General features: G+C 31.5%; 1 protein-coding gene across 1 annotated transcript in view; it reads right to left on the bottom strand.

Moving 5' to 3' along the window:
* The window catches only part of Smp_158720 (protein kinase), a gene marked incomplete at both ends in the record, with an annotated part of 51,396 nt that extends 46,591 nt beyond the window's left edge, over positions 1–4,805 (bottom strand). The window contains one exon of the mRNA XM_018788512.1: positions 4,647–4,805. Coding sequence (XP_018654047.1) covers positions 4,647–4,805 — 159 coding nt within the window. The remainder of the gene's footprint in view (positions 1–4,646) is intronic.
* Positions 4,806–14,090: the final 9,285 nt, after the last annotated feature.

Below are 14,090 nucleotides of genomic sequence, written 5' to 3' on the forward strand. Positions count from 1 at the left end.
TGAAAGGTTTTTGAATTTGGTACGCTTTTATATCTGAAACCGGGCCACAGATGAAATTCCGGAAATTCAGCCTTTGAAGCTAGCATGATTTCATTTAACTATTAATGGTTGTTATTGGGATTGCTTCTATTATTCTTGTGAAATAAGTAAGCAAAAGTTTTCTGACAGCAAAATGAGATTAAAACAACATCTCAGATTATGATCAACTTAAATCTAGTTATCGATGTGGCAAGTACCTGTAAATGGGAAGTGATTTTCAATTTGGATTAACTTTTGGATAAACTATTAAAAACAAACAGTCTCATAGATTTAGTTGTTGAGTCATTTCTAAAGTATACACAGACAAACCACCATCTTAATCTATAAGGCTTAAAAATGTGGTCTAGTGATTTGAATTTCAACTTTCGAATAATATCACAAAAATGAAGGAGAATGTATTTGTAAAATCTCAGCGAATAAATTCGAAGCAAATCCAATGTTTCACCTGGCAATCTGATCTAAGCCTTTTCAAGGAATTATAATTAAACATCCAAATTCTGATCTTTGATCAGATCAAAACATTGATTCTGAATAATTGAATGACAAACAACTCATATTTTACATTTTTCGAGAGTTTTATCTGGGGAATAATATTTACAATCAACAGCATTAATTTGGTGATTGAGAAAGTGATAATGAAGCCTTTCTAAATTATTTTCATACTTTAAATGCATGATTTCATGTTTGTGTCAATGTGAAAGATAATATCGTAAATGTGTGTTTGAGATGTCTCTTTTTTCATTTTCAAGTGTAACAAAAACAAGTAATTGAAGATAAATGTGAAATCTATTAAAATTTGAGCCTTAAACCTTTGTTCACATTTTATTTGATACGATATTACTTTATTGATTACCCTAGTATGAGTACAGTCTATGATAGTGATTATTTTATCATACAAAAATGATCTACATAATTTCTGTCGAATAACTCTAATAACTTCATTCAACGTAGACAATATTTGGTAAAAGAGGAACTCAGAGAAGAAATATTTTCTTTTCAATCAGTTTTTTTAATCATAACTCTACATTAAATAACTAGGGAAATCGACACCAATCAAGTAATAGTGTGTTAGATAACAGTATTACAAAATCGAGAGCCAAATTCATGAGTCGATATAAGCTAGACCACCATTGAAAACCTGGAAGCACTGGACTACCGTTTCGTCCTAGTGTGAGACTCCTTAGCAGTGCGCACCAATGATCCCACTCATGAGAAGCAAACCAAAGACCTTCAGCCTCGCACGCAAACGCTTAGACTCTAGACCTCGAGTCGGCATCCAACGGTGATAATTTTTTAACATCAATCGATCCATGATCTTGCGCAACCCTTCATCCATTATTCTGGGTTCGAGCCCTGCGTGCGTGATCGTGGATGCGCACTGCTGAGAAGTCTCATACTAGGATGAAATGGCCGTCCAGTGCTTCCAGGTCTTAGTGTTGGTCTAACACTAGTCGACTCATGAATTCATCTATTAAAATTACTACAATCTCCACAAATCCCCATTCTGATAAAAATCAAAAGTGTTTATGCAAATAACTAAATAAGAGTGGATAAAATGAATAATATTCGATGATCATTTTTTGGTATCCTAACAGATATTGTGAAGAGATGCTGTGTAGATAACTGAGTAACTACTCAACGGATGAACAAATCCCTTTGAATATTGCTTAACTAACATTGAAATGGTTCAGGAAAACAGTAGATCGTAAAACCATTGTAATCTCAATGATTCATTGATATTGCTAAAACGTATCCAACATAAAATAATTACACATGAAATGCTCAATTTCCAAGTTAGCGGAAATTACGTAGAATCCGAATAATAGAGAGAATACTATTAAAAACAGACACAAGGAAACTGACTACTGTAATTATGTTTAACAGAAAGTTAATTTTGTTGTAAACATATAATTGCTTTGAACGAAGAATATTCTTTTCGATAAATTCTCTTCAGGTTCTACAATTATATATCCAAATTAATAATCCGAAAAAATGGCCAATGGCATAATGCTCTGAGGGAGAACGGGTATCCCAGAAAGTTTATAATTAAATATATGATCTTTAAAGTGAAAATAGGCGAATTCCAAACGGTCAAGAAGAAGTCCTTGTTCATGCGCCTACAATTCAGGGGGCATGCCGCTAGCGAAATACTTGCTCAGAGATTACGCAGATCTATCCAAAAATCTTTCAACGCAGGTGAACTACGTTTGGTGTTTTCTACGCGTCCAATGGTGACACCGAGGCTTAAAGATGAAGTTCCTAGAATGACCACTTCATTTTGTATTTATCAGTTCGACTGCTCCTGTGGAGCAAGTTATATTGGTCGAAGTTCTAGGAATTTACATTTTCGTGCTCGTGAACACCTCCCAGCGTGGCTAAGCAAAGGTCTGATGAGGAAAGTAAACAGCTCGATTTTGGCCCATTTAGTACAAACTGGTCATAGTGCCAGTATAAACCAATCTTTTTCAATTATTTATAGGGTCAGTAATTTTTTGCCTAAGCTTGTCAGGCTTAAAGTCCTTCAAACGGCGGAGGCAGTAGCCATCAGAATGAAGAAACCGGAGCTATGCGTACAAAAGAATTATCTCCAACCCCTACTTCTCCCTTGGCCAACCACAAGGCCAATTAATGAACAATCGTCTTAGCTATTGTATGACCTAATTTGACTATGTACTTACGACCTTTCGTAGTCAAATGTAATTGTCTCTGCTATCTTTATTCACAAATCTTTGTATTATTATTATTATTATTATTGGTTAAATATCATTATTAATCCCTCCTATACATGATTCATTCACATCGCATTGATCTCTCCTTATTACGTCTCACTAATTTTTCATACATTTAGTCTTCCACTTGATCGAATTGTAATTGCACTATCATATCTCTCTCACCCTATCTGACCCATATTTATTCTGATCACAGATCTTAAATTTTCACTTTACGTATATACAGATTCAAGTTAACATTCTATATGAGTCGTATCAACATTAACAATTTTATTCTATTTGATTTGACATTCCTAAATTTACATGCATTAAACGATGTACTTTGCCTTTAACTTGGCCATTTTTTCGGATTATTAATTTGGATATACAATTGTAGAACCTGAAGAGAACTTATCGAAAAGAATATTCTTCGTTCAAATATTAGTCTTTTAATATGATTGGGATCTTTAAACGAATATAATTGCTTTACTGAAACAAAACATGTGTGAAGTATTCAGATTCATTTTTAAACAAACTATATTATTTTGAAGGATGATATCCATCTACATCCATCTACAAATCGTGTCTTCATTCATGTTTAAATAAATAAAACAAAAACAAATTTTAAATTGTTAAAGCATCTAATTAACTTTTTTTAAAACAAAATAAATATCTGCTAACAGAGAAGGTTTTTGTATGCTTCAACATATCGTCAGTGTTAGTGACTTCCGGAGAAAACCATTTATCATTTATATACTTATAGAAGTCAACCCTAGTAATTATTTCTTTTTTCGTTTAAAGTATAAGAACATTTATAAAATATCTTCGGAATGGAAGTAAATACGAAAAAACGTATCAAAGTTAATTATTTCGATTTGTTTCTGTACAATTATGTAATCTGTGACTTGAATATTATTGTGAATTCACTATTGTTATCGCAATAGTGAGATGAAGTAGTTTTACTGTGACAGGAGAAAGAATTAGAACATATGAATAGAAGAAGCACATATACCTAACTTACATATCACTGTTGTACACTTTATTGTTTGTTTCACAAATTATCAGGTTCGTTAGAAAGCAATAATATTTGGAGTAGACAGTAAACTTAATACAATATCAAAGTTTCTATGGAGATAAAAAGACTAAATGAAATATTGATTAAGGAAGAGAGCTATACGATGTTTAACTGTTCATATTTCTGCGAGAGCTTCTTTTAAATTACATGGAAAACGTTTTATGATTAAATATTTATTTTCACAGTTGAAATCATGAGTCAATTGAAGCTAGACCACCATCGAAAACCTGGAAGCACTGGACGGCCGTTTCGTCCTATTATGGGACTCCTCAGCAGTGCGCATCCACGATCCCGCACTCGCGAGATTCGAACCCAGGACCTACCAGTATCGATTGACTCATGATTTCAACTGTGAAAATACTAAATTCTCCACAAAACCCCCTCTGATCTAAATATTTATTTACAAAAGTTTCTTCAATTCGAGCTATCTCTTTCCAATTTTTCCAACTGATAAAGTTTAATTGATATTTGGAAAAGCTCTAGTTTGTTTGATAGTTTAACAGATTTCAAGAGAGGTTCCAGTTGATTGAAACAAACGTTTATAGAATGAGAAAATTTTTTAACTTTTGTCATTAAAATACAACCTTTAAAGATACTTTAGAATGGTAAATTGCTTTTTTTATTCGTATGAGCTTGGTAATTGATCGTACAGTACAAAGAGTTGAATTTCAGATAAGTATTTATAATTACAACCTTTTTATGGTTTTTCAGTTTAATTCCTACTGAATATTATCATGAATTATTATTCTGTGAAGTGTTTGAATAATCAACAAAAAGGATGCTCTTAAAACATTTACCTTAAAGAATGACTATTATTTACTTACCAGTCCTGTATTTGATTCCATGCCTTCAAATAAACTCCATAAAAAACCAGGTCCATAACGGCCAACATGTTTTCCAATTTCAACATTTTGTAAAATATGATTACAACTAGATAAAGTAGGTGTATGTGGTGGTGAACGTCTTAACGATAATCGGGACATCCTTCTTGATAGGGTAGAATGAAATGAAAACACGTAGTCTACAAAGAGGAAAAGTAAGAACTATGAAATATGAGTAGAACAGCAGTAATAATCTATCTATTTTTGTCCTAATATTATTTGTATAAATCAATCATGTGTTTAGTTTATTAATTCGGTGTGAAGTGTATTCAATAACCAAGTGATCTTAAGTGGTAATTATTAAGAAAAAAACTGTAACATCATTTTACGCGTCATTTATGTGTTGTCAAAAACAGATAGGAAGTAGTTATGTAGTGTATTGGGTTTATATTCATTTTAACGTCATCTTGTATTATTTCAAATAAAGTGTTTGCTGTTATAACAGTTGTCAGCAATAAACTATGTGAGAGACTTTAAATTACACTTTGAATGGATTTAAACCACTAAAGTGAAGTACATCTTGATTATTCTGAAACTCTTTAGCTACATGTAATCGAATCGTAACGTTACCGTTCATATCACGTGTTAAACTTAGTACCCACAGAAACAAACATCAGAGAGCTTATATTTAGACTTCTAGATTTCAATATTTGATATTATTCAAAATTCAATTAAGTTTGGCAATTCATAAATTAGAACAACATAGGTAAGTGAACAATTGTTTTCAATTAGGTCGTCATCAGGCTTTACTCTAATATACATGAATATTTATACGAAAATGTTAAGCCAATCAAGGCAATTTGAGTCAATAATCACTACTACTACCATAACTACTATCAGTACACCTGTCTTCCCACTATCAACTTGTACTTTTAACTATTATACTCGATGACGTATTCTATTTCATTGTGATTATTGACCTAGTATTACATACTACTTATATATGTCAACATAGCATACACCACTGTTTGAATACAACTGAGTTATATAAATTTAACATGTAGTCCAACTACTGAGCTAAACGACATGTGTTTAAATTTGTTTGATGATTAATTCTAGAGACTGAAAAAATTTTTCAAATTCAATAATCTTGTAGTTATCGAGAAGATTTGCCGTCAGAATATAAGTAATAAATAAAGGTCCATACCGTTTTTAGTAATCTGAATACTATGTAGTAACATAAAGTCAGATAAATGGTTGGCAACAAATCAAATAATATGCTTGAAGAAACCCTTGAACCATTATTAAAAAATAGTGATAAAAAGATTTAGCAAATATTGGTTTAGCTAAAAATAGCACTTATCAAACGTGACGAAGTCAAAAGTATATTATTGATTTGGAGAGCCAATCAGAGGTAACTTAATGAGAAAGTCAGTTGATGGCAATCAGAAGTGACCTACAGGACAAGTGCATTTCACTGACTAAGAATTGGATCAATTTCCTAAGGATTAGAGTGGTATATATACGAATGAATATTTATGCATTTTGTTCGGTGGCCTAATACACTTTCTCGCTAACTCTTGTGTTCTCGCTCAAGTAGTTAGTTGGGGGTTAGTGCGTAGCACACCGTGTATCAGTATCTGATTTTGGACACCGCCTGTCACAACAGTTATTCAGTCATATTAGACAGTTTTAAGCTAAAATAGTTTATCTAATATCTTATCGAGTAAATATCGTTTAAAAGGAAATCAAATTTCCAGCTTTTTTTATAGACAGACAAATTCCCTTGAGGAACAATAGAATGTATTAAAATAGAATAAATACGACTATGACAGCCTATATGCACTGAATTTCGTTGTTATTCTCATAGTAAAAAAACTTTCTTTTGCGTGACCATAAATCCTATTTAGTAATTTCTTTCCCCTATCAAAATGTATTGTTAAACTCTGTTAAAAAATGTTTAACATTACTATGAACGATGAGTGGGCAATATTTCATTCAAACGACGTATTTTGTTCATTTGTAGATAGAAACCTGTTTATTCAGTTGATGTACGAAGACAGAGAGAGAGAAAAAAACGAACATGGTTAAGGTTTAATTAAAGGTTTGAAAATTTCGAATGTTAATTCGACAATGCATTTAAATAGGCTCAAAGATGAAAATACATAAGTCAATCGACTACTGAATGATAACATATTTTCATCCTATTGGTCTCTCTATCCAAATGATATTTCACTAATTATGTGATATTAGTTCACTCAGATGTTCTACTCCGTGAAAGTTATGGGGAAAATCTCTAGAAAATAAACATTGAAGCCTTGGTTATTACTTGCTAATCGATATGGGTTTTTAATCTAACTATTAAGCAGCTAGTCCCACCTTATATCATGCCAATCTCGTCAATGCATATTTAATTGACATCTGTATGGTAGTTAAACAGTGGAAATTAACTATTCTATGGTAGATAGTCAACATCCTAACAAAATAGATGAAGCTTTTTCTGTTTTATTTCAAGTTCCGAAAAATCTACCTCAAGGAGATAGATTACGACTACTCTACATAGCCGATGCCATCTGGATCAACTCCAGAAAACCGAACTTATGTATCCAGAAAAAATATATCTAGGTTCTATGTTTACCTTGGCCTATGACTGGAGCACCGGATACCTAAACTAAATATTATAAACCTCTCCCCCTTTTTTTCACCTTTATCTTAATCTTCACATCCATCATTCCCAATTCGTTTATCGTAATTACCTTGATAACACCCCTTTTATTACATATTATATTCACACAACAATCTTATTATTATTACTATTACTATTTATCATTATTATCTCAATTGACAAGATGAAATTCTCCTACTATGCATTTTATTCACACGATTTTTCTGCATTTTCAGTTTTCCTATATTACTATTATACTGATTGTGACTGGACACTTTATTGCAGATCATTTTGACCTTTATTAAATGACCTTTCTAAATTACAAATAATACAATTTTGAAGTATATATGTTGTAACAGATGCAAATGTTCACCTTTTTTTAACATATAGTATTGTCAAATTCATTAATACATGCCTCATTTTTGGCCTTTGTAAAATATCTCAATAATGATGGACTCATAACTGTAGAGCCTGATGATGAAGTTATTGAAAACAATTGTTCGCTCAAATATTGTTCATTTTTGAACATTCTGTGGGGATCTTTAAACTGCTAAAATGTAACTGTTTGTTATATATCGTTGTTGCTGGTATCTATGTTTAAAAGTAATCAATAGTTCGATTGCGAAGGCAGTTAAATATACAGTGATAGCCAAATGATCTAACGGATTTGGATACTATTTTACGTGAGGTTGTGGATAAAGACTAATGATCTATCTTAAATCGTGATTTAGATAAATAACGGCTCAAGAAAATAATGCATTTCATGTCATAGAGAATTTTACAAAGCCATCGTGAATAATGCTTATTTAAGGCCATGCTTACTTTCAGCGACATAAATCATTCTACGAAATTAGCATTTAGAGCAAATAACTAAAAAAAAATTCATGGTGGTTGAATTTTTGAGCAAAATATCCATGATTCACATGATGTTTTTGTATTTTATTTAGATTAATAAATGACAGCTTACACTAGAAAGTTCTATTTGGTTTTCAAAATGTTAATTGCAGAAAATGTTCAAAAGTTTTTGAATTCAGTGACGGTGAGTGAAATCTGAAGTTTCTCAGTTGAGATCACGAGTCGATCTAAGCTAGACCAACATTGAGAACTTGGAAGCACTGGATCCTCATTTCGTCCCAGTATGGGACTCAGCAGTGCACATTCACGATCCCGCACGTGGAATTCAAACTCAGGATCTTCCGTCTCGCTCTCGAATGCCTAATCTCTAGACCACTGAGCTGGCATCCAAATCTGAATTTACTTAAAACTGATTGTTGTCTTCGCTTGGTGTTGCTTGCTTGTATCTTCCTATTGTCGTTTAGGACTGATCAGTCTGTTATTGGCATATATGCGTCCTTTACGGATTGCCTCAATGTCGCCTTAAGTCACTATCCATCTTTGCTTATAATGCATGTGAACTATGGCAATATCAAGGCAATCTGCACAGGATGCACATATACCAATAACAGACTGATCAGTTGCAGTCCTAAACATCAATGGGAAGATTAAAACAAACAATACCAGGTGAATTTAAAATTCACCCCATTGCACCAGCAAGTGGCTGTCAGGACTCAGTAGCTGAGTGGATAACGTGATAACGTTTGAAGCAAACGGTACTGGGTTCGAGTCCCAGAGTGAACATCAACTCTGAGATGCAGGTACATCCAGCTGATGAGTCTAAAATAGGACGAGACGCGCGTCCTGGATTCCACTGATAGCCACCATACATCTTCGTCTAATCGTTGTCTGTTTTAAAACAATAGATATTCAGTTCAAAAGTGTGTTTTGATTACGTTGAATAATTTGTTTTGGGGAATTTGTGGCATACGTTTTCAATAAATAATTCCTAGTTATATATTATGTTAGTGAAGCACCTTTAACTTCTATAGAAATAATTCTAGATTACTCTTGCACAAAGAGTATAGATTCGGTGATACACATTTTGATTTTCATTAACTTAGCATCATAGTGTTGGTCATATCTGGTGTGGTCGGATAATTACTACTTCAGGATATTGAAAGAACTAAAATGCTGAATACTAAGTTGCAAAAGATGTTATACAATCATTCTTGAAACAGTTTTTTTCAACTGAAGTTTGGATTGCTTTTCGGTAAAGTAAGGCTCAAAAGACAGTTTATTTCGACATGTAATAATCAGTTTGAATATGTTAGCTAATTTTCAAAAAGTCACTTTCTAAATGAAATCGTTCCAACCTATGCTAACATAATGACGTCTGACTATATAAACGACAATTTTGAACTTAATAATCATTAATCATCTGCAGACAATGAAGTTTCCTAGATGTAGTTATCACATATTGCCAATCGTTAGCTTAATGAGATCTTGAAATTAGGTTATGATAAGCTGGTATCTAAAAGAATAAGAGTTACTTATTCTACGATTGTTCTATAATTTGAGTGAATTTAACTATCATGACTTGTAGAAACCTTGAAGTTGTTCAGCCAAACACATTCTTTAGATTTTCTGTTAGCTTTATTACCATCCATGTTAATTCTCTTAACAAACGTCAAATATTTTTAATAACTATAAATCACAGTAATAATGATAATAACTCATCTTTTGAGGGATTTAAACAAATGATCGCTACTAAAACATGATAAAGATTTAAGGTCTGATCTTAGTTATCATAAATAATGAATGACTATGTTAACGGCAACACTTGTGTAAAATAAAGTAGCCTGGATTAATACTTCATTCTGAAACATAGTTACAACAGTATTATTTTGGTAAATAACGGTCAAAAAAATACTCGGAAAACTGTTTCTTTGAAATGACATGGAGATTAGAGTTTGAATTATTTATTTTCTGTAAGTCCATAATCAAAAGATTTTGTCATAGTTCCAGATAAATTGCTTACAGATGTTAGGAATGGAATTAGATATGAAATAGAAAGTCTAACAAAAATTCTTTACAAGCGGCCATAAATATAGGTTATTTAAACTACTCTCTTTGGATTACCTAATACACCTTAATACCACTTCAATCCTATGACTATGAATTATTTCGTTTTTTATCGGAGTCCCAATTAAACTGTACTCTTAAGGAACTCTATGATTGATTTTTGAAGGGAGACGACTCACTTTTGACGTGTTTCTCACTGTTTAGAATTCAACAGACTCTTTTGCTTAGAATGAAATTAACATATCGTTCTTATTTTTGTACTTTATTTGATGAAAACATTGTGATCTCTCTTGAGACTTTGCTGTTAAAGGTAAATCCGTCTAACCAGTAAATTTTGTGTCTACTAAACATTAATCTTCATTGAATACAGAATTAATAACTGAATTATATCACATTAGATTCCTAAATTATGAAATCTGATTACTGGTGACACTTTTTTTAACTTATTAAAATCCTTGTTCAGATTTTATATTTTGCCATCTAATAAAAAAGTAAAAAAAACTAACAAATCCGTTAGTCAGTAATGAATATTAGTTCTATTATGTTGATATTAATATTGTCCCAAATAGCTTATGGATAGTAAATTATTGACTATTCATTAATGAGTACCATTCAGTTAAACTAAATCAAAATACTCAGGGGTAATTTTCCTACCTGCACGAGTAAACTACGTAGCTTGTGCAAATGTTTTAGTCTCAATTTGTCAAAATTAAAATGATTTATTTATGCACGGATGTAGATGTCTTGAATAATCCGTAAGTTCATAATCCTAACTTGTTAATAATGAAACACGAATTATGATCAATAGTCCGGAATGTAAAACCAAGACATGATGTTGAACTTCTTGAGGATGAGCTTAATAATAAAGCCGTAACAGTTTATCACCTTGTGTCATCTTTTCATTTCATTTAAGGAACCTCAAAGTAAGTTTAATCGCGATTGGATTTCTGACCATAGTTCTTCGTAGAATAAATGTTAAAAGAGTAAATTTCGACAAAGATTTGTTAATAAAACTTATGTTGCATATCAATACAGCCCTAAATAACCATCTAGTTTAAGTTGCTCAAAATCTAGACATTAATAAATATAAAGAAAATCCATAAAATTTAGTGTGTTGATACATATACTTTGAAATATTTTCATTGAAATGGAAATCCCCAGTTGTTCATGTTTCTTTATTATATTAGTTCGAATAGGATTAATATGTAGGTGCTTTACCATGATAGAGATAAAGCGTTTTATGTCAGAAGCGGAGGAAACCCGACTCCATATACAATTATTTGGAAGTGACAGTATCAGTCAATAAGGAAATAATTTTCTTTATCGCTTATCAATAGACGAGTTGTTGGTTTGCAAAGATCATATCAGTATTATTTCTTGAATTTTACTTGAAGACTTATGAGAAATGCAGAAAGTAAAACAGGATCGTTAATTGAAAATTTGATAAACAAATGACACTGTAAACTGCATTTAAGAGGAATATTAAATTATTTTAATAACTTTGATGTTCTTTCAAAATTAGAGTGTTCAGTTTTTAATTACTGAGTGAATAGGATTTTGATCACAGATTTATCAGATATATGTACTAAGATTTCATTGCTTCGTGGTCCGTAACTCAGGATTTGAATAGCTTTACCAATTTTTCCTAGATAAACTATCAAACATATGGAAATATTTTTTCTTCAACATGGTTACGTTTTAATGAATAATAAAATTAATAGACTTACGTTCAAATTAACTTGGTGTGCAGCATTACCATGATGTGTAACAATTCATAGTTTAGTATTGAGTCATAAGAGATTAACTCTTAAATTTTTAATCATTATTTTACTATCGAAACGCATTCGATACCCTTTTTTAATTTGTAATCCATTTGCGACCACAGAATACCCTAGTAGTTTCCTGAAGTTTCCGGATTTACTAACTAAAATCGTCAATCATTTCTTGCCCATGAAGAACATATGTTTGTGAAAATCAATAAATGTCTTGTTAATCTAGATTTCGGAGATTGAAATTCTTGTTACCTTCTGACAACAGCCACGAGAAGCTAAAGAACTACAAACAGCTATTTTGTCATAGTTGGAATCATCCAGTAGTAATTCACCGCGAATCAATCGAAAACATTCGGTTCTAGTGACCGACAAATCAAACTTATGATAAAGTAGATATTCAGTACACCATGCTTTTAGTAGTTCTAGAGCTAGAGCTAAATAATTACGCTGAGAACTATTTCTAAATAATTTTATGATAATCTACATTAGTAAATTACGGTTTTATCAGTTTGATATTATGTTTGTGGAAAAAATTTCAGTCATCATTTATCTGGACAATTTGCTGATGATTTGCTTAATTTAAACTGAATATAACTAAATGCTGAAATTCACAACTAACTTAACATTCGGATATGTTGTTTCTTCACGAAACGAAAAGACAAATAGGAAGATTTCTTATTCATCAGTTCAAATAATCACTTGGTTTCCTACTGATAAAGCATTTTATCGTATTTCGAATACGAACAAATTCCTTAGATTAGCTACAAGTTTATGTAAAACGTGTAAATTATCAAATATATTGTGATATTGTAACAACTGACCTTTTCTCTATTAATCAATATGAATATCAATTATTACTAGAAGGTTTTAAATTTATGTAGAGATTTACTTTTATGTAACGTAGCTGAGAGAGTCAAGCTTACATTTACTGAGGGGTACATTGTTTAGCAAACTCACTGGATTTGAACGTATAGATCGTTGAAGAGCTGATTTTCAGGTCGCATATTCATATTTAAACCTAAAGGTTTACAGATTGGACCTTTAGAGATGTTGAGGAGTTTTTAAATAAAGCGAAACAGCTAACCAGTGTTCGACGAATTACAATTTTTCACAAAATTCACCATCAATTAAAAAGATCTTTACTGCGAAATATTTCAATAGCTAATTATTCAGATAAACAAATATTAATGTATTCAGCAGCATTTCAAATTTTTCTTAATTTTCCTATATTTATTACTCAATAAAAGATATTTGAGTTTATCACTTGTAGGCTCCTTTTACCTTGGCCAACTACTGGCCTAATTAGTTAGTAATCATTTTGATTATATGATGACGCAATTTGGTTGATGTTCATATGACCTTCCTTCTTGCATTTTCATAGCTTAAACTTACCTTGATCATATAATATTATTATAATCACTATTGCTATCACTATAAATGTAACACTTACAAACGCTTTGCGAAATGTATTTAGCATCCATCCGTATTTACTATTTCGTACCTAATTCATATTATTTTACATATCATGTGATTTCTAATTCGTAATTCTATTATTTTCTTTCTTATCCCTTGTTAACCATATCAATTCTGATCATCATTTATCTCATAATTTCATTCAATGTGTAAACATATTCAAGCCAACACTTCATATTAGTCATCCCGACACAAACGATTTGATATCATGGATGCGCACTGTTGAGGAGTCCCACAGTAGGACGAAACGGCCATCCAGTGCTTCTAGATTTTCCATTGTTGTCTAGCTTCAATTGACTCATGATCACAACTATCGAAATTCTAAATTAGTATATTTTAATTTTAAACGATGAATTTTGCTTTAAACCTGGCCATTTTCGGATAATTAATTTGGATATTATAATTTACTGTAAAGAATAATCGTCGTTCATATTTCTGTGTTTTAAAATAATGAAAGTAAATTAGATTGTTTTCGTGAAGTAAAGATAAGTAGTTTAACAATAAGATAAAAGTTTATTCGGCCTTTGAAATGTATTTTAAAGCGAATCGGTATTAAACTACCGTACAGTTATGTATATTTAAAGTATTTTCGTGTCACTACATTTCTTTGTCCTTTTT

Source organism: Schistosoma mansoni, chromosome W, assembly GCF_000237925.1.
Source record: "Schistosoma mansoni strain Puerto Rico chromosome W, complete genome".
In the NCBI taxonomy this organism is placed as follows: domain Eukaryota; kingdom Metazoa; phylum Platyhelminthes; class Trematoda; order Strigeidida; family Schistosomatidae; genus Schistosoma; species Schistosoma mansoni.